General features: G+C 47.0%; 1 protein-coding gene and 1 long non-coding RNA gene across 3 annotated transcripts in view; both read right to left on the reverse strand.

Annotated features, from left to right (window-relative positions):
* Window positions 1-1,441: 1,441 nt before the first annotated feature.
* LOC121076948 lies at window positions 1,442-9,765 on the reverse strand. 2 transcript variants are annotated; one of them, XR_005823821.1, is made up of 4 exons: window positions 7,576-7,693; window positions 6,490-6,829; window positions 5,875-6,070; window positions 1,442-5,309 (listed from the first exon to the last, which is right to left on the reverse strand). It is a non-coding gene; the product is annotated as an uncharacterized LOC121076948 (long non-coding RNA). The 2 variants fall into 2 exon arrangements; XR_005823820.1 differs by adding an exon at window positions 9,755-9,765 and having other exon boundaries at window positions 1,444-5,309; window positions 6,490-9,438.
* Window positions 9,766-16,865: 7,100 nt separating this feature from the next.
* Window positions 16,866-21,301, reverse strand: part of LOC121076938 (c-Maf inducing protein) — a 127,307-nt gene continuing 122,871 nt past the window's right edge. The window contains exons 19-21 of the mRNA XM_040571593.1: window positions 20,727-20,832; window positions 19,516-19,586; window positions 16,866-17,210 (exon numbers count right to left, since the gene is read on the reverse strand). Coding sequence (XP_040427527.1) covers window positions 17,157-17,210; window positions 19,516-19,586; window positions 20,727-20,832 — 231 coding nt within the window. The 3' untranslated portion in view covers window positions 16,866-17,156. The remainder of the gene's footprint in view (window positions 17,211-19,515; window positions 19,587-20,726; window positions 20,833-21,301) is intronic.

Genomic DNA, 21,301 nt, shown 5'->3' on the forward strand with positions numbered 1-21,301 from the left:
TTAAAGATCAACTTAGCTATTAGCTCAGCTGTTCTAGTCTGTCAGCTTGACTTTCTCCCAGAGACAGTTTAGCAGCTTATCTTCTAAAATCTGCTCTTGCAGATGTAACTTATCTTTGAATATGGCCCATATCCCATGATACAGTGATTTTTGTCTTCTGCAGGCTATATGTTACTAGCCCTTTTACAACAAGCTCTCTGCTTTCTGTAATCGCTCCAGAAACGCACACGCTGATGTGCATCCCGCTGTAAATATTCTCCTGGGATTTAGCAATGGGGAGGTGAAAAAATAAGGACAACCTGGTGCTAGGATTCGGCTCAGTAATGAACGCAGAGCTGCCCAGTTATAACTAGAAATGGATGCAGGATATTGAGATATGGAAATGTGCCTTGTTCAGAAAACCTGAGTTTCTCATAGCCGAGAAGCGGGCTGGATTCAGGCTTTCCTGAGAGTTAGATCTATAATTTGGTACTTTTATGAAATACAGCATTTAGTAGTAACAGTGGGAAGAAGGCCCTAATGGAAAAAAAAAAAAAAAAAAAAAAAAAAAAAAAAAGGTTTTTACTAAAGGTTTCTAAACCTTTAGTAAAAAAAACCTTTTTTTACTAAAGGTTTTAATTCAAAGCAGAGCTCGAGGCTGTGTTTTATCTTCAGGATGAGCAAGGCTTTCCTAGGAAATGGGCCCTTAGGAGGTCTAACGATGGGCATTTTGAGAACCTTGCACGGAGAGCCTCAGCGAAGAGCAAACCGTCGTCATACACCCCAGAAGTGCCGAACAGGGAGCAGCCGCGGGCGGGCCCAGCTTGCTCTGCTGGGTGCCTGTCCCCGTCCCTTCTCCAAGCCCGGCTTTGCGCCCGAACGCGGCGCTGCCCGGGCGGGGGCAGCAGAGATCGCGCTGAGCCCCGAGCCCCGCAGCTCCTGGGGCCGGCAGAGGTCAGGTTCCCTGCTCGACAGGGGCAGCCGAAGAGGGAAATGGTGATGTCTGAGAATCTGCCTCGAGACAGAAGCACGCTGCTTGCCCTCTCACCCTGTCTCCACCCCGCAACTAGGTGGGTTTTAGCAGCAAGTTTCCCTTTCTTTGCGGAAGTGCAGATTTTCAGTCTGCCCAAATGTGATAAATAAATGTTCATTAATGCGCGGAAGCAGAAAACACTAGCTGGAGGCATTGGGGAGGCTTTCTCTTGGGCAGTGCTGCTCACCCTGCCTGCACTGTAGGGCACCGGAGGGCAGCGTTGCAGGGCAGCGATGCAACGCAGTGACGCAGGGCAGCGACGCAGCGCAGCCAAATCCCCCAGGCAGCTGCCACACCATGTGTAAAGAGCTCGGCACTAGGATTTGGCTGCACCCGACCCCGGCTTTCCAGCCTCCGTCAAGCCTGTCCGACTCGGTGGCGTTCGGCGACGATTTTACGAAGGAAATGGTGTCGCTCAGCACCCCGTTAGGCCAAACCCCTGCCATAACTCTTCCCTTGCAGAGCTGAGCAGCTGCCAGGAGGTGGAGCAGCGCACCAGGTGCTAGCCGCTCCTGGTGAGCACCCAGAGCTTTTAGCTCCCCTCGCGCCCCCCCCCCCCCCCAACTTCAGCCAGGCTGATGCTAAGCCTCCATCCAAGGTCAGCTGCCTGCTGACAAGCGCCAGCAAACCAAGCAGAAAGCGCTGATGATAACGTCGCTCATTATCGACCGCGTGCTGGAGGGGGTGTTCGGGAAGGGCCACCCGCTCCCGCACATCGCTAGGTAACGGGGCTGCTCGGGGTGCACTCAGGCACCCAGCGCGGAGCTGCGGAGATAACGCCCTGCTTTGCTGTGTCAGGGCCTGTGCCGTGCTCGCCGCCTTGTCCTTGGGAAAAGCACTTCCTCCCGAGGCTTCAGAGGGCTCTGTTTGACCGCACTCGACTGAGTGGATAACCCCAACGTGAAGAGGCAGCTACATGTACTCTTCTCTGAGCTGCCTCTTGACTCTGTAATCTTTTTTTCCCCTAAAAATGAAGCCTTCAGCTCTTCCTACAAGGCCTCCTTTTACCTCCATGCCCAAGCTACATTGCCAAAGGTCCCCTGTGTCTGCTGGGGACATCGTGGGTTGCGTTGCTCCAGCCAGAAGATGACCGCAAGTGGCTTGGGAGGCGAAGCGTGCTGCAGAAACTGGTGGGACAAAGCGCCCGAACATAAAGCCCATACATCTGATGGCAGCACAGGCAAGCATGGGCTGATGTTTTAAACTGGTCAAAGACAAGTACTGTGATTTGGTTTCGTTTGGACCACTCCGCCTTGAAACAGCTACTCTAATCCTGGTGTAATTTTCTTAAAGGAAAACCGAGAAACTGCAAGATTTCAATGTCGCAGGAACAACATTTTCCACTTAAAAACAAGCAACATGGGAAAATTCCCAAGAAGGTCTCAACAATCAGGCTGGAGTACTGACAAGCATAAACCCTATGATGTCCTTCCATGCCTGTGGTCTATTTAAGCTATAAATCCTGTCTGTTATGCATAGGGATGGCTGTTGAACATCTTGATAAGAGAGGTGTGATTTGTCTGTAAATACACCATACAATGATGTTTTTTAATATTTGGTGTAATAAAGCCTTCTCCTGCAAATATTGCCGTTGGTTACCTCACCGATATGTAACTTTCTGTTGGCAAATCTTTCACAGTAAGGTTATAATAACATCACTCTTTGGCATCTCTGCCAGATTCTCAACTCTTTATTTTCTGTTCTGTCATATAAGCTGAGTAACTTATACGCCTGTTCACTACAAAAGGTGGTTATTATATGTTTGAAGAAAGAGATTTGACAATACCTGCCTTGTAAGAAATACCAACGAAGTAGTGCAGAGTAAAGGCAAAGGAAAAAGCTGTAAATCAAAAGGTGACAAGGCAGTTTTCAGATGGAAGATTAGAACATTGTTAAGGGTTCCACAAACAAATATGGTGAATTATAGACAAAAATCCACTTTCTCGCATTTGTCCCCTGTTGTGGCAGTCCTTTTATGGACGCAAATCCCACTGAAGTCAAATCATGTCTATAAACTAAATTCCAAAATTAATCCATAAGTAGAATCTGTCATGGAAATGCTTATTATTAGTTTGATTTGTACAAGATGTATAGATATGATTTCAAATAAAAGCAACATTATGGAAAAAATTACGTCAATTGCCGGTTTGTCTGAATAAGGAGTGCACAGTATGAATACTCTCCCAAAATAACACATCTGCAGTGATCTAAGCGGAGCTTAGCTAACACTCCCTGCACTGTATTTTTTTTTACGCAGGTAATTTCATGTGAATGCTTAACCACCGCTCTGAAACGACATCAGTCCCCAAGCTCTGACAAATGTATGCCTTGCTCTGCCTGGCAGGGCAGCGATGGACCCTGACCTGACACCAGCACTGCTCTTTGATCCATACCAAGATGCAAGGAGATGCATTTTATCTGATGGAGCGCGAGCACTTTGCGTTTAGCAACTGCACAGAAATGTGCCATCACAGGTCTACCTCCTGCCACACAGGCCAGCAGCCAGGCACGCAACTTGGAGAGCTTAAATAAGGCAGCAGTAGCAGCAGGTGACAGAAAGCCCATTTGGAAGGGGACATTCCCTGTCCCAGAGCAGTCTCCTTAGAAAGGAAAAGGCACCGTCACGTCACGCCGGGAAGGGGAACGTGGCTGGTGCTATTTTGAAGCAGCCGCTCCGGTAAGGGACTGGTAGAGAGGGCTGAACTCCTTCCTGCTGGCTCCACTGACCTACTTCTTGCACACTGCGTGAATAGGGCTAGGCAGTTGTTAATTCCATGCTGAAAACTAAAACGGCTGGGCAGGGACTGCAGCAATGACTATCACATGGCCAATGAACCCTGTGGAACACGGTACTGACCCATGGCAGTGATTGCTGGACAATACCACATTTCAGAAGGATGTTTTGGGCACAGCTAGCAGGAACACAGCCATTGTCTGAATCAAGCGTAATCATTCAAATTATTTGATCAGGTCAAACAGCTTTTGTTATTATTATGCACAGTACTTTACCAAATGCAGAGTTTTTAACTTTATCTCACAAATCACAAAAAAATGAAAGGCATTTTCATGCTGACGATCCAAGCAGTCATGTGCCTCTGTGTGAGCAAGGCTGAGCGAATGAGACTGTCAGCAGGATGAGCACACCGGCAAATTCAGCTTTTCCAACAGCCTGGCTGCGTGTCACAAATCACACGAGCTATACAGCCCCACCATACGTCACACACCGCTCTGCGCTGGCAGGGCTCTCGCGAATCTTCTCTGCCTTTATTTCATCTCATCTGGGCCAGGCAATGCTCAGCTAAATCTGTACTGAGCCACCGCTGCTTGAGTTTTGAATGGTCATCACCCGTACGTGGAAGAGAAATAAGTTAACGAGTTAACCACTCTTTTGGACTTTTAATGAGTTTCTAATGCCTGCACTAAATGACTAACAACTGTTTCAGAAGCTGGGATATGGTATGATATTTGCTTATACTTTGACTCCATACAGGTTTGGTTTTGTGTTGTTTTTTTGCACAATATCTCATTTCTCAATACATTGGCCAACCCAGTTAAACAGCCATCATCAAAACGACCCCCAGATAGCAGCAAGAAAATTGACCCCAATGGTTGCAGCTAGAAAGTCAAGGATCTTTTATCTCCCTTTTTCTCCCAGAATTAGATCCTTGCACCCTAATTCACACGCAACACAGCCCATCTCCACAGTGAGTCGCAATCAAGTCAACTCGTTCTTTGCAGCACAAAGGAAATCACATTTCTTTGAAACACCGAGGAAATCTGAATGTGTGTTCCTGTTTAGCATGATTAAGGTGTCACATAGCACTCCCACACACCCCGACACAGAGAACTTCTTGCCGGCTGCTGATGTCAAAGCAAATCAGCTGAAAACAGTGAGGGCTTCTGAGAAACACAATTAGGACATGCTAGGCAGGCTGCAACGAGCTGCGCAGCTTTGTGTGGCCTGGGCAGCCTTGTGGGCACCGGGGACACCACAGAAGCATCCCACCCCCCCAGCAGGCCTGTGGGATATGCATCGAGCTCATCTTCGGCAGTGTAGTCACTGCATGTGAAAAGCTTGTTATAAAACCCAATACATAACAGCACCTGTACCTGTGGAAAACCATATCATTCAGGAGCATCTCCAAGGCGTGCACCCTTCTTGGCTTGTGCTGTCTCGGTCCCGGTCAACTCGGACGTCTCACTTTTTGCCAGGCCCAGCTCTCATCACCCCGATGGTCCCAGCTGCCATCCTCTTGATTGCCTTCAGCTCTTCCTTCTGTGTATTTTTGCCTGTGCCCTGTGGTTAGTCCACTATTAACATTAATAATTTAGGGAATTGTCTACTTCTGCTGAAATCAATTCCTGTGCTACTGCTGCTAAGTGCTGGGCTGGGCCTAGGCCCAAGAAATGCTGTGACAAGGCCCAAACAAAACAAACGAAATGAAATGAAAGCAGAGGAAAAGAGGATCTCCATCATTCACCACCCCACAAATTTAGGAGGGGATGCCCAAAGCCTAAGAAACATGAGCACCAAATTCCAGCTGAAATCCCTTCCTTTTAGAGCTCTCCCATGGGAGAGTTGTGGCCCTGCTGCTGGAAGAAGTCAGCACCACAGCAGGAGCCCCACAAGGCCCACGCTAAGTCCAAAGGCAAAGCTACTTAGACACAGGCAGTGGGGCTGAGTCAGTGAAAAATACAACACTCTGTGCCTCCACTGCGTTCGCCTAATGGCTGAGGAAAACTGTAAAGGACAAAGTATTTGTGTGAAGCCATTGATCCAAGGGGCTCTTTCTAGGCCCCCGTGACTCCTCCATCCCCCTGCTAATGACCATCCCCAGCACTCACACCAACCTCGTGCAGACCTTGTTTTTACGTGCGTTCACCATCCTGATGGCAGCCTGTTTCCTTGGAAAGGAGAGGAGGAAAAGCACTCTGTGCCTCATGGTTTAACCCAGTGGGGACCGAGTTCTCCTTGTTCTCATTTACTTGCCGGCATCTCACAGTTGCACTGCTGATGGCCACACACAAGGAAACCGTCAATGACAGAGGGCACGGGCTCTGTGAGGGAGCAGAATAACAGAATAACTAAATAACTCAGTGATTTAGAGACCAGGAATGCAGACAGCATGGCTTAACGCTGAGATGGTAAGTTCACCTGTGATACAACATCACCGCAGCTAACTCATCCACGCCACTGAGCCATGCAGCTGGCTGCTTTGCCCTTCCCACTCTGCCAATTCCCTGAACAGCATTTAGCAGAAGGATTTCTATTTTGATCCAAGTGGCTGATTTCTGCCCCTAAACACAGGCTGCCGCTATCACCCAGCAGCAGCAGGCATTTGCCAGCCACTGGGGAACGTGTGTGAGGCTCTGTGAGGAGCTGCCAGCACCCACAAGGGCACCCAGCCCCACCGCCCCGGCTCTCCCTGGCTGGGAGCACAAGGGGGACACCAGCATGCAAATCCCAGCTCGTTCACCTGGCCGGCAGACACACAGGGGCTGGTATGGACGCTGAAAGCCTCTACCTCTACCTGCTTCCTCTCCAAGGGCTCTGCTGAGTCCCTCTGCTCCCCACACCGCCAGCTCTGGGGTTCAAGTCGCTTCCTTAACTCCAGCAATCACAAATCCCTGGCGGCACCTGACAGGGATGTGGGGAGGCACTTTGCTTCCCCACAGGTTTTTGGAGTCCCTGGGCTCCGGGAAGGAATGCAGTGCCAATTGTGACGGGGCATGGACAGAAGCCAGAGCAGCGCGCCGCAGTCACGTAATTAAATAACAAAAATGGATTAGGCAATCTCTGTGCTTCATGTTGACAAGCTTGAAGGGAAGAACAGAACATGTAATCACATGGGGGGGGGGGTCTTTCTTGTTTTATTTTGAAAGAAAGACAACATTACAGCATATAAGATGTGGAAGAGCATGCGCTAATTATGCTGCCCTGGATATTTCTCTCTTGCAGGTTGGAGAACAAGGCTGGGATTGAAGCCCAAGGGAGCAAAGGACCAGAGGAACTGACATTCACTGACAATTAGGCACCCAGCTCATTTAGTCCTTATTCACTAACTTTTGCCCCTCTGTTTGGCTAACCTGAATACAATTTGCTCTCTCATTAGCAACCAGCAATCAGAAGTCACCTGTAATGCTGATTTGCTCCAGGAATAGACAGATATCTACATGGTCTCCTTAACGACAGATCAGCCTAAGCAAAGGGCACAAATTCACACCCTGCTACCAGGAGACGTTTAGGGCTTCCCCCTTTCCATGTTTTCTGCAGTGCTGTTCCTGCTGTACCACCGGGTTTGCAGGGCCTTGTGCGCATGGGCACTACAGGAGCTAACCCAGGGCAGAAGCTGTCTGGAAGCACAAGGAGACTTCCTTGGCTTCCTTCAGGCTTCCTTGGTCAAAGGTGCGAGCCAGGACTGGGGTAAAATTGGAGCAAAGATATCATCTGACCCATACGTGAGGTTTTTTAGCTGAATTGCTTCACTGGCTGAGCAGGCAACTAGGCATCTAGTTATCCAGCTATCCATTTCCAGACCCAAGGATGTAATTTGATGACTCACCAGCGTTCAGGTACCAGTGATGACAGCTGAAGAGTTTTTCCCCAAACAACCGATTTTAGAGATGTAATTAGTTTAGATCCTGTTAAAAAAATCTGCTCCCGATTTTTGTCTTTACAGTGCTAGAGACATCAATATCAAGTAACGCCTTCTGCAGCAGTGACCTGGGTTACCCTGCTTTTGGGAGACATCCAGAGAAACGAGGCTCTTCACTTTTTGAATCACCCTTCCAAAGCGATCTGCAGATAGAGCCTGAGAAGTGACAAATCCAGACTGCTAATAAACATCCTCAGGCTTTAGCAAACGGGCTCCTAAGCTCAGTGAGATCAGGCCAGCACCTTCGGTTCAGCAAAGCCCTCCTGGCACATGCAGGACTGCAGGTATCCTAAGCTGTGACGGGATTCCTGGCAGAGGTGCAGCGAGGCATTTTGCCCTATTTAGGAAATTGCTGGGAACATTATAGGTGACACTATTCGCTGGTGGTGTCATTTGCCCTGACACCTTTGCAGCTGAGCCGTGTGCGGCGTTGCCTTATTTACTCTCCTGGGGTGGCATGAATCAGAGTTGAAAAGTGCAGCGTGCCGGAGCCAGCCCGCGCTCCCCCGACGCGCGAGGATGAGTCACGCAGCGGGGAGATTCTGCCAGGGTCCCTCCTGGGCGACCCGGCGCTGCTCAACACGCCGGAAAATCCATGGATAAAAACAGCCCCGGTGACGCACGGGCGCCGCGCAGCCTCCCCGTGCCTTTTTGGGAAGCTCCCGAAACACCGACGTTTCCTCCAGATCAATAAGCTGGCTGGGAGCTGAAGCAGCCCAGAAAGATGTGGTTTCTGCCTGCACGTTCTCTGCTGTTTCTCTCCGGGAAGGTGGCAGCCCCCAGCACAGGCAGGGGAAGGATTTCTCCTCCACTTCTGTTTAAAACAGGCTGTCCTGCAAGACCTCGTCCTTGCAGAGAAGGTGATGCACGACAAGGAAGGGCTTTTGGTTTTGGAGCAGTTTGCTTTGCCAGGCAGGCCTGCAGTTAGCGCTTTCCCATCTGCAGTAAATAAGTCCATGTGCACAATGTCCCATCCCAACTTCCCCCGGCTGATTTCCTTTCTCCTCGTGTTCTCCTTTCTCCCTCCCTGCTAAATACCACTTGTGGGGTTGTTGCAGGAATCAGAGAGCAAAACCAAGCTGCTTTCTGCAGCGTGCCAGCCTGGCTGTTCAGAATGGGGTTTTCTGGCCTCAAAATCCATAACTCAGCTGTTCCGGTGCTTATCGCCGCTGAGCCTCCAGTTACTGCAGCGATCGCAGTGAGGTCACCGTTTTCCTCAAAGATGATTTCCATGCTATTGTCCTGACTCGGACTACAAAGAAAAGGCACTAACAGGAATATTTCCAGATAAAAATCTCATTAATTTCAACCACAGGCAGCCATGAGTCACTTCCCCTTGGCTACACTCATCTCTTGTGACCAGAAACCGTGCAGTGGAGATCTGGTCCTGTGTAAAATTCATAATTATTTTGAAAGGATATCAATAATTAGTCTAAAAAAAATTCAAGCCTAAAAAAAAATCTTTGTTTTCTCCAGAGATTTGCTGTCTGTTAATCCCCCTAGTTCCTATCACAGCTATACAAGAAAAGTGAACAATTTCACTGCAAAACTGTTGAATATTTCTTCTAAAACACATTTTGGATTTCTAGCAGAGGGTTGGCTTATCCTGGATCTGCCTCTGAGTAAATCGTGTCCTTCTTCCACCAAAAAATAAAGCTGGCTTTAAGCTGATGTTCACCCTTGTCATTCATTCTGTGAGCCCACAGTTGGGTTTACCTCCCCGTGCCATGCAGGATCTCACCCAGTTGGGCTTGCTGTGCCGAGCTTTTCCTTTCCTTCCCTCTCAACCCCCCGGCTCAATTCGGCTGCGCTGTCGGCAGCAGCGCGGCTCGGAGCCTGATTAATTGCAGACCCTGCAGCCTGAAAGCCAGCAGTTTCTCACATGCCAGCAGATGTTGCTCTTTGAGAGAAGAAAAAAAAAAAAAAAAGAAAAAGAAAAAAGAAAAGAAAAAAAAAAAAAGAAAAAGAACTGATCTGTCTTTTTTTTTTTTTTCTTCTCTGAAATAACAACAGCTTGTCCGAGGTCCAGAACCCCATCTACTAAAACAAAAGCCAGAGGAGCACCTCGCTGTGTCGCCAGGCAAACGGAGCTTTTCCATCGGGGTCGTGCGGGGCTGCCTCCTGCCGCGTTGGAAGCGATGCGGGGGCATCTTTTGCCCTGGGAAATCATCTGAGCTTTTAAGCCTGTGCTTAAAATCCACTTAAAAAACAAAAACAAACAAAAATCCCTGAATGCTTAATATCCACTTGGACCTGCCTTAAAAGACACTAAAAAAGAACCTCCTCCATAGCCTTGGTGGGCTCTGGGTTACACTTGTTCACTGGGGGTGAAGGCACAGCGGGACGGGCCCCATCAGCACCCTCCGAACAACCACCTTTGGTGCTGGATTGGTCTTTGGGGACAGGTTTGGCAAAGCCCCTGGGAGCAGGGGGAGCACTGCCCAGGCCACAGCAGGGCTTCAGCTGAGGACTGAGCTGGCGTCGAGGCTTTGTGCAGAGCCAAACCCCTCTCCTCGCTTCAGCCACTTCTCTTCAGCCCGTGGGTTCACTCTGGTGACTAATGACTGCTCTTGGCTGCAAGCAGTGCATTACGAGGCAATAACCAAGCTTTAGGAAGTTTCTCACTTCCACTGACAAAAAGGGGAAAAAAAGGTGCGGGTGGGGGCAGGCTTCCCACAGCATGTGAGCCCAGCGCTAGAAAAACAACAACCCCCCAAAACGAAGCAGCTTCACTCATGAGCGGGCGGAGGCCAGCAGCTCTGAGCCTCCTTGAAGACCTTGGAGTCCATCGCCACTCAAAGTGGACAGGACGTGAATCCTGGTGATGGCCAGGTGTGGACCTGCTGTGTCCCCACTCATCTGCTGGTGGCAGCGATCGCTCCTCATCCTCGGGAAGCCCCAGAGCTGCCGGGACAGCGGCAGGGACAAATGATGGAAGATTTTCCCAAGTAACTTCCACGAGGACAGGGTGCTGGCAGGAGGCTGGGGAGCACGGGGCAGCGCAGAGGGTGCCTGGCCAAGAGGAGGACAGGGAGGAGGAGGAGGAGGTGGAGGAAGGCCACAGGCCGCGTGCTGAAGCGCGGGGCTGCCTGGCGCTCGGGCGGGTTTCCTTGGCAGCCGCAAGCTCAGGGCGCTCACCATACCTAAGTGAAGATTTTGTCACCATGGCAACATTGATGTCATCGGCTTTGCGGTGGAGAGCAGCGCTAACCTCAAGTGCAACTTTTTTTCCTTTTTTTTTTTTTTTTTCCTCTTCCCGTTTTGGGGCTTTTTATTTATTTATTTCAGGAGGAGCTGAGGGTGCAGCCAGTGCGTGGGGGCGATGCCGCAGGAACCCCGCCAGCCCCCGGTCCCACCACGCAACATCTTGGGGTGCTGGGGACCCTGCCACCAGTGCAGGGACAGTGGCGGGATGGTCCCCACACGGGGACAAGGCCAGCAAGTGCCGATGCTTTTACCAGACATCACAACAGCAGGCCACCAGAGAGATAGCAGGTCTGCTCCATTACCACTACCTAGCAGACACCCCACCCCCTGGTTAAACATCAGAGGGTTTATACCCCTCAAAATCCATAAGAAAGCAATTTTCCACAGTGCTGGCACTCATTGCCATCCAGGCACAGCTCTGCTGTGCTCTGCCCAGTTGTCATTGCCTTGCACAGCTCCGGGTGTGTGGGCTTGGGGATATTCGGCCAGCCCCAGCACTGTCTGTCCCATCCAGTGAGGATGGAGAAAGCACCGCGTGGGAGATCAGAGAACCACATGAAATCCCAGTAAGTGGACTTGTTTTGCAATGTTTCTTCTCTCTTGTAAGTAAACAACAATGAACTGGAACTTGCAGCTTTCTAGTATTATGATGCTTAATCCCAAATTCAAAGCATTCCTGATAAATGTGTTCATACAGCCTCCAAGGTTCACAAAACAGTGCAACGCTGACTCTTAGTGCAGCAATAAATAACAAAACCTAGCTCCAAGGTCTCAAAGCACCTGGCAAATGAGTCAGTAACATTAGTTATCCTTAATGTCATCATAATTGGTAAAACATGGAAATAAAACTATCCCAAAGCCAAGGTTTTTGTATTTTAAATATGATATACTGCATACCAAGGATGCTAGCGACACTTCTATTAAAGCGAGAAAATCAACCCCTCATTCAAAGCAAACTTTTCTTTGCTGTCCCCCTCCCCGCAAGAACTTCACATACTTTAATACAAAAATATTGGTTTTATAGTAAAAGCATATGTAAGAATGGGAGCTTTTGGGTGGGAGAGACTGCTAAGATTTTAACATTTATCTACAGTCAACAATTCAACTTCAAAATGTATTCTGTGTTACAATTAAAGGATTAATGCTTTGATATTATAGCCCAGCTGGAACAAGAATTACCAAGAAGCTGGTTACTATATCAACTGCTAGATCTGTGAAGCAAACTCATCAATTTAGGTGTTCAGACCAAGTCAATGCTAGTAATGAAGTGAAAAGGAGCTATGAGCTATATTCTGATATACAGACCTTTGTTTTATCTTTGCAAAGATTCGTAGAAGAAGGACACATATTTACATTGGCAGTGCTATATTGACAGAGTTCTTTCATGACCACTGGGTCACGGTGAGATTTGTGTACATATATATTTAATATCTGATAGGGCCTATTTTATAAGTACAGATACATTACAGTATTTGTTCCACCTGGCAGGTGAAAAGCATTAAAGTGAGATCACCTAAAAAACAAAATCAGGTACGAAGCTAGTAGGAAAAACACCCACATTTTTAATATTACTGGCAAAAAGGATATTCCAAGATCTGTTTTGAATAAAAATGGCTCATCTCAAATATTTACTTATGATATTCCCCAGTCAATAGAAAAGAGAATGGAAAAAAAAAAAATGGATGTTAACATCCACTTAAAACAAGTATTTTGAAGCTTGTACTATATTTAGTTGGCAAAAAGCATTAAAAATTCAAGAGAGCCATGGAGTTGACTGATCCGTTCTAATGGATACATCTGGCTGGCTTCACAGAGGCTGGGAGAGGTCAGCATTGCCTTTAGCGTGAGAACGGTAGTAGCTCTATGGCCTAATTGCTTTGAGATGTATAGAAAGTTTCAAGGAGCTCTTTTCCAGATTAGAAATCCTTGTGTACAAGACACGGGTTTACTCATGCTCCCGGCCATCGGGGAGCAGCAATCCCACAGATAAACAGGCCCGGCTCTGGCTGTTGCTCAGTAGACAGCAGTCACAGGCCGAGCTGGCCTCTGCACTGGCCTTTTAATCTCACCGTTACCATTCCATACCCTTATTATACCCTTACTGCATTTAGGGATTTCTAGCAAAGAGCTCAGGCCCCACACAGATCTGCCAACAAGGGTTTTCCTGCTCACTTCAACACCTTCACACTAAATTTCCAAGAGGACTTCTACCTCAACCTGAGGAGGCTTGATGCACTTTGGAAAACATGTGGGACGAAGAATAGCAGAGAGACTTTCTGTGCCCAGTGCCCCCAGTGCGGGGTGAAGGCCTACTCAAAGCCCGGTGGGCTCTGGGGACACGCAGCCGCCCTCAGATCAGGATGCCCACAGACCACAGGAATCTGCCCTGAGGGCACCCCAGATGCTCCACACCCACTCTGGTGCCACCATCTACCACATCTGCCCACGAGGTCCCACAGCCAGCACTAGGCCAAGAGCCTCAGGCCCTCAGGGTCTGGAGATGGCCTAGAATTGCCCTTTTGTAAAAGGACCACACGAACGTGACACACCAAGCTCTTACCTGGTAAAAATAGATGAGGCAGCTCTTCAAATCACCAGCTGTCAGGCTGCCTACACTTCCCTCAAGCAAATCTGCGATGAATTATCAGGATTTTAGGCCTCTGAGTAGCGATCTAGTACACACCCAGTTGGGAAACTGGAAGTAACCGGTGCTCTGTGAGATTCAGCTCTGTGTTTGGTCTTCCAGAACTCCACACGTAGCTGTGAGCAGCAGGGGAAGCAACAGGAAGGTAGTACAACTGCAGGTTTTTAATGAGAACGTGAGAAAATTGCCCCTGGAACAAGGTAGTGCTGCTGCTTTGTGCTCTTTGGACTTGCTTCAAAGCCACCACACTAGTTTGGGTTGAAAGCCAAACCCCTGCTATTCGCGGTCCCTGGGAAGATGAGCTGCCGTATGAAAACCTCCCAAATGAAATTGGGCAGCTTGTTAATGGCTCGTATTATCAACAAGCTACAGCAGAAAGGAAGACAGAAAAGCATCATTATCCAGGAGGAACTGCCAGGGCACCCTACGAACCCAAGTGCTCTGCTAGAAAAAAACTCAGAAAAACCTTTCTGAGTGCAAGCTCAGATATAGCATCTCCTATTACACCGCATCTAACCCTCCCATTTTGTAACCGATACGAGAACCCCTTTTCCAATGCAATCATTAGAAATTTCTAATGACGTCGCTCAGTAATTGGTGCTGGCTGGATGCCAAAGGCACCTGGCTGGGCACAGAGATGCCTACTGCAAAGCGAGACAGACCACATGCATCATTTTAACAGCAGATCGATCATCGATCATCTGCTAGCTAGCTCCAATCCTTTTTCTCAGAAAAACAGAGATGTAACACAACCCAACATTTATTTATTTATTTATTTTTAAAGAGGGGTCATTCCCCTAAGGAGCCTATTCACAGAAATCCCAATTACTCTCTCCATTTAGGAGAGTGCTGTAGTTGATCCCCCAGAAGGCAGAGCCCTGGTGAGCAGCACGTTATGGCTGGCAGCAGGAACCCACGTCCAAGTATTGCCTGCAGCAACATTTTCGTCTCACCACAGCCAATGCTCTCCTCCTTTGGGCAATGTCTCAGTTCTTCCTCCAGCATCACTGGGATATTTCTGGCTATTCAGGGTCCAGAAAAGCTTTCTAAGGTCCCTGTGTTGTCAGGACTGCTCGTCCTGCTGCGGAGGACAACCCACATGTGGCAATAAGTACCCAGGGGGAAAAGCACTCAAACAGACCGACAGCTTCACCATGGCGCTGCATTATTTCAGAGGGAAAAGCTGAAGTCACAGCTTATGCTCTTTATTAAGGGCCATCCTTCAGGCACTTCTTACCTTGGCTGGGAACACACTCCAAAATGCTTGTTTCTCCATGTCCTAAGGTCTGTTTTGTGGAATAGGACAGAAATATGGACAGAAATAGGAGAATATAGAATATGGACCAGGTAACATAGGCAATGAATGAAAGTGGCTCTTGAAACCAGTGCCAGCAGCTGTTCTAAGTGGGGCCTGATTGGATTTTGTGCCGTCACCCAGCCCACACACCGGAGTGCTTTATCACGGACAGAGGGCAAATCACAAGTGCAGCACCCCACTGGGACGCTGCCCTGCAAAGCACCTCAACACACAGAAACCCCTCTGCAGTCTGGAAATGCCCCAACCTCTCCAGTACTGCCTATGTTAGGGCAGCAACGAGCACAAGTGGCTCCCTACGACACCGTCCTTGGGTAAGCCGTCATCCTCCAGCTCCGGCTCTGCCTCCCACAGCATCCCCAACTCACCGGGCCAGTGAAAGTTTCCTTCAAAGAAAGCACAAAGCACGCAGCTAAAAGATAGTCACTTACAGTTTATTTTTGCCTGAAATTATTTCACATCTCTTTGTACACGGCTACAGAACAGTAGTAGTAAACCATTGGTAAAAGCAACAGTGCTAAGGAAAATGTTGGCATAATTTTTCTTCCTTTTTATTTTTTTTTTCTTCTTTCTTCCCATACTGTATCTGCATACAGTTTGGGATTTGAAGGGGAAAAAAAAAACCTGGCACACTACATGAGTTAAGACTCAATTTCCATTTTATTTATTTAAAAAAAGAAAAAAAGAAAAAAGAAAAAAAGAACATGATTTGGGTAGGGGTTGTCTACATAGCAACAAAGTTTAAAAACAAAAACAAAAAAAGCTTGGCTTCCATTGAATAAGATTAAATATATATATATTTATATATAAAAAATTACATTGGCTGTATGTGAAACCTTGAGGTGCTGAAGAATAAAATAAAGGTGTTAAAACTGAGGAAAAACTTGTTTTTGTTTTTTTCTTTTTAAATAAGCAGCTCTGTACAATGAAGGCTCATTATGAAAAAACAAAAGTCAACAGCATAGTTATAAAAGAAACCACAATTTTAAAAAAATCATCTTCTAAGCAATTGTGGAAGAAAATTTGAAAAAACGTAGCAGTCACATTTACAGACAGGTCAGAGCTATCAGATCAGCAACGAGGCTATGTTTGCAGCCTCCCCAGAGGAACATGCAGAACAATGCGTGCACAGAACAGGTAGGGGGAGGGAGGGAAGGGTGGAGAAGAGGAAAAGGCAAAACAAAAAAAAAGGGGAAAAAAAAAAAGCTTACGCACAAAATGGAGGGAGAGCTTTTTTTTCACTTTTTGAAATATCGGACGTAAACAGAAAACAACAGAGGCAATTTGTGAAATTGACAGAGTTTTGTTATTACCCCATTGGCAAAATAAGTGACAAATTTTCCCTATCATCCATGTTTAAATCTGATGTGGTTTAAAAGACTTAAAGAAAGTTTTCCAGACTTCGGAAGGAAATCTCATTTTTATTAATCTCTGCAACCCCTCCCCCAACAACCATACCTATGATAGATATTTTCCTTCCTATTTAATAACATTTGAGGCATTTTGAAATCAAAAAGACAAGCGATGAATGTGGTGACAGAGGGAGTATAATACAGTCTGCATTACTAAAAGGCAATTCTTCGAGGACATTTCCTTTAAAAAAAATAATAATAACAACAAGACAGCAAACTAGTTTATACAGTACTATACGCAAAAAAGGGTAAAAGAATTAACAATTCATAAATAAAAGACAGGTCCCAGACCTGTTATTTGTGAACCATTTTCTTAAATAGGTGCATTATGTAAATCTTATGTACAACAAAATTACTTTGCATAACAACTGAGAGGACACAGGGTGAGGGGGGGTGAAAATCAGACCGCTTTTGGTTTTCTTCTCTTGAGATTTTTGTAAGTTTGATTTTCTGGAGCAAAACTGGTCAAAGAGGAGTTCGGACTGTGCCAGCCAAGGAAACCCAGGTAAATAATGACAAATGAATATTTTTTTTTCTCCACACGGCATAAAACACAAAGGCAAATAAAATCCACAAAGGTGTTTTTTTTCCTCTTTATATTCCTCTTGCTGCTACAAAGTCCTCTTTTTTCCTCTTTTTTTTTTTTTAAATTCTCTCCTTTTCAATTTAAATTATGTTGATTCCGAAATCACAAAGCTGCAAGAATTCGGCCAGGTCCAGGCCTTCCCTGTCCCCTGACACACACAATTCCTCCACCTCATACCACGACTCCTACCACCAAGTCCCAGCACTCACTGCTCTACAGATATTAGCCAAAAGTTATTTTTTTCCGATTTGTTTTTCTTTGTTTGTTTTAAAACTCTTTTCCTTCCTGTCAGAAGCAAAAGAGAGAGTTGGAGGCAGGGAGAGTTCACCACGCTTCGGTGTAGCGAACATCCACTTCTTTCAGGTTGGGCAGTTTAGCCTGCGTGGGGAAGGAGAAAAAAGAATTAATTACGTGCTTTCAGGACTTAGGCTCTGTTACAACCGACAGCAACTGTGATCAGATCCCAGTCTTTATTTTTTCTACAAACGCTTATCAAAATGTGTTTGTCAAACTGCAGTCGTGACAGCAGCGGACTCAAACTGCAGCAGCTTCCATGCTATGGCACTGCCTGATTTCTCCCTCCATTTATTAAACAAGTTTAGAGAGTGCTAGCAACTTCTGGTGTCTTTGTGGCCTCAATTCCACAGCTCCAATGCATTTGGACTCATTGTTCCCAAATTACCTTGCGCGAGGCAGGTGGTAATCAACTTTTTGCTCTCTTCCTACTTGTCGGTCCCATTTCCACACTCTCTGACCATAATCGTACAGCTAATTCTCCAAACCCGAACACATTTAATTAGGCTAGGGCATAATTGAGAAGTTGAAAGTTTCTAGGAGTCGTTATTACCTCACTCCTTGATTTATGTGCGCGCATATTTTGATAAGAGCTAGTCATAATCCTACAGACACTGCCAGCAAATAATTTTTCAGTTAGGCAATAATGACTTCAGTAGTGGGTGTTTATTTATTGTCTGGTTCAGCCCGCCTGGTACATATGTGGGTGTCTGTGTGTGTGCAAGCGTGTTTAGTGGGGCGGGAGCAGGAGTGAGGAGGAAATGGCATCACTGCCTTGTGCCCCGAATGCTCCTGCAGACTGAGGGGAGAAGAAGGGGAGATTTGTATCAAAAATAAATTCTTTGAAGGCTGAGCTGTTCTCAACAGACCTATAACCACGCGCCCCAGGGTGAGAAACTACTCCCCTCCCTTTGAACGTACACGCTGCTCTAAAAAATGGCCACTACGATTCATCTTGATGAAAGAGGTGAGAAGGGAAAATGTGACGTGTGCCTGCTTTCTCAGCTTTTTTAATCCTGTGCAATCAACACGACTTCGCTTGTCGCCAGTTCTGCTGTCTGCCCTGGTAAGTCACTCTCTTGTGTTGCTGCTGAGGACCGTTCGTGCAACACCAGAGCAGAGGGAACCGGTTTGGAAAACGTGAGCTTCAGCCTCAGGTTAGTGGCAAAAGGGCTCAGAAGCAGGCCTAGGACTGGAGGATCCTTTCAATAGACTCGATTTCAGAGCCCTGGGCCAAATGCAGCATTGACCTTGATTGTCTGTGAATGCCTGGGGCCTGATACAAGCTCCATTGTGTGAACCCATCTGCAAGCCAGCTGTTAATTCCAAGGACGACTTCTTTGCATATACAATTGTGACACAAGTTTTGAAAACTTGATCTTGAAAAATCTGTGCTAGCAGCATTGCAACTGAGTCCCTGGGGGGGAGCCCTGGCTCCACAGCCAGAACTGAAGATATACATTTGCAGTGAATTTTGAAAGCAGAGCAGTTTCAGGACTTGCCACGAGTTTGAAACTCAACCCAAGGTTGTGACCTTTTTGAGTAAACCTGGCACAATCTAAGGTTTCAACACACGACAACATAATGTGGAGTTTCATCTTGAGCACTTAGGTTTATAAGGTAAGACTCTGGGGGGAGATGTGACTCACGCAACACCAGAGTGAAGAAAAAGTCCATGTGAAATCGCACAAGCCAACACATCTCAGTCAGCCTTTGTCTGAAACCACCTGGGGCCATTCCCCTCCCACAGCTCCGCTCTCATTCTTTACCATTTTGCTGAAGTGGCTATAAATTCACAGTACAAATGGCAACACCAGGCATCTTACATATCAAGCTCAAGGGAACTGGGCATTTGTGCAGGTGTTTCTGTTTAAAGCACAGTTCTAGTCCAAGAGGTGTCAAGATAAACTTGCACCTTTCTCAACGCCCTTAATTCTCCCTTTGCATTGTGAACCAAAGCTCTGTAATGCTGTTCATCCACATCACGTTTGGTCCTGCTAACAGTACAAGACATGGCTTTGGAGGTGTGCTCTAGATTTTCCCTGTTTGTGCGTCCTCACGGGTAGCAACCACTATGCTCCTATTCATGAAACCTTCACTGCTGATAGCTCTGGCAAAAAAGGACTTGACTTCATTTCTGATTCCACCTCATGCTCATCCACTCAACAGACCAAACACTTCCTGAGTCCATCAAAGCCAACAACCTCAGAAAGCTGCTTCAGCCATTATCCTCCCAAAATAATCCACATCACTTCAGGTGACTGTCATGTTACCCACTCCACAGGGCCAGTACTCTCTGCACTGGGCACTACCACGCATTTGCTAAATCTGCAAACCCTCTTAAGGCCAGCTAGTTTTATCATCTTTAGCAGGTGTAACTCAGGAGTACCTTGAGATCTTCGTAGGTATCTGCTGAAAGTTTGGTGCTGTTCATATTTAAACTACACAGGCTCTTCATGGCTAGAAGAGAAAACACACACACATATTTAGGATCATGCTGCATTTTCTTGAAACATCAGGCTTATAGTAGGCCAAAGCATAAACGAGACATGACTATGTGCAGCAGTCTCAGGAAAAAGCTGAATAGTGTAAAATATAGAGCTACAAATGCATAAACAGCTGTTTGGGCCCTCATCCAGGAAAAAGTCCCTATTTAGGAAGGGCCATTAAGCATATGCTTAAGTCCACTGACTTCAAAGGAGTTCAGGCAACTTCTCATAATCAGTTTCCTGCACATTATTCTGAGCAGTGCTTGTTCTCAGTGCTTTGCTTGTTGTATGCAGGGGGCACGCTGAACCAGCAGCCCTTCTCCCCCTGACCTATTTCCATTTTGGGCTCCAGCACTTAGCAGAATAGTTTCCTAAGAGGAGCTGTAACTACTGGTCTGTCTGGCATGTCTGTGTAAGATCAAGCCTGTTAAAGGACTCCTTTAAACCCAACAGGCGAGGTTTATAATACACTGTTGGACATAGGGAAGAGTCTCATTGCGGCACGTCATGCAGCGCTCAGTGCAGAGGGGAATCCTGAATGCTGCTTACACAGCCCTGCTCTGCCTTGCCCTACTTAGCTCTGATATTAAACCAGATGAGAATGGCCAGCGTTTAACCTCCCCAAAAAGAAGGAGCAAGACACGCCAGAAAATATGGAACCTGCTGCACACAGTTGCTTATCTCACTAAAAAGCTGCTATGTGGCTCTGCAATCTTCCCCTCCATCACCACAAGCACAGGCTCCTGCGCAGAGCAGGGAGTGTGAAAAAGGCTGGGAAGTCCCAGGGTGATGGGTCACGATGTGAGATTGAGACAAATGACACCAGTACAGTTAGAGGCAAGAGTGAGAGTACAGTCTGGGACAAAACATAAATAAAAAAAATGAACACTTGAAGCATTACTGCAGGCTCAGGTGGCAGTCCTGCTTCCCCTGCCCGCAGCCAGACTCGAGCCAGACTCAAGCAGGCAAGGAGGAGGACGGTTTAAATCTCAGCACAACTATGGCCTGTCCTACGTCACTGTGGTAGCCAAGAACGAAAACTTCTGTGTGAATCACGTGAATTCCTCCAAACCCACACCGTTTCCCTCCATAGCTCGAGTTGGTCACTTACAACTAAGCGCCAGCAGCCCGGCGTCCGTGACGGGCGTCTCGCACAGGTTGAGCACTTGCAGCATCGTGAGGTGTTCCGACAGAAGCCGCAGCCCCGCATCCCCGAACTGTGGGGGCAAGCAAAGCTGCGTTCACGAAAGTGCACAAACAGCGCTGTGCAAACAGCGCACGTTTAGGACAGGGCTTGCAGGTTGTAAATCATTTTGTGGGTTTGAGTACAGGTCTCCTTACTAGCTACCCAGTGCTTATCCACAGGCCACCAGTTAATGAGAACAGCGCCTTTGAAGTCTGCACTGTGTTTGAGGGCTCCCACCCAGGCTATGCAAGATGGCTATGGCAGTCTCAGCCAGCTCCCAACCACATCACAAAAAGTACACAATGCAAGTGGTATTAATTAGCTATTTTGGTCGCAAGAACAATGTACTATTGATTGGTAATTGTTCTATTGACCCACTTCATTTCTGCTGTTTCTAAATTCTGGATTAATGGAAACCAGGATATCACAAAATAAAATGGAATCTAAACTTTTCTCTCTCTTTTTTTTTTTAATCATACAAAAAGCAGTCTCTTTGTCTA

Source organism: Cygnus olor, chromosome 12 (assembly GCF_009769625.2).
Source record: "Cygnus olor isolate bCygOlo1 chromosome 12, bCygOlo1.pri.v2, whole genome shotgun sequence".
Taxonomy (NCBI): Eukaryota; Metazoa; Chordata; class Aves; order Anseriformes; family Anatidae; genus Cygnus; species Cygnus olor.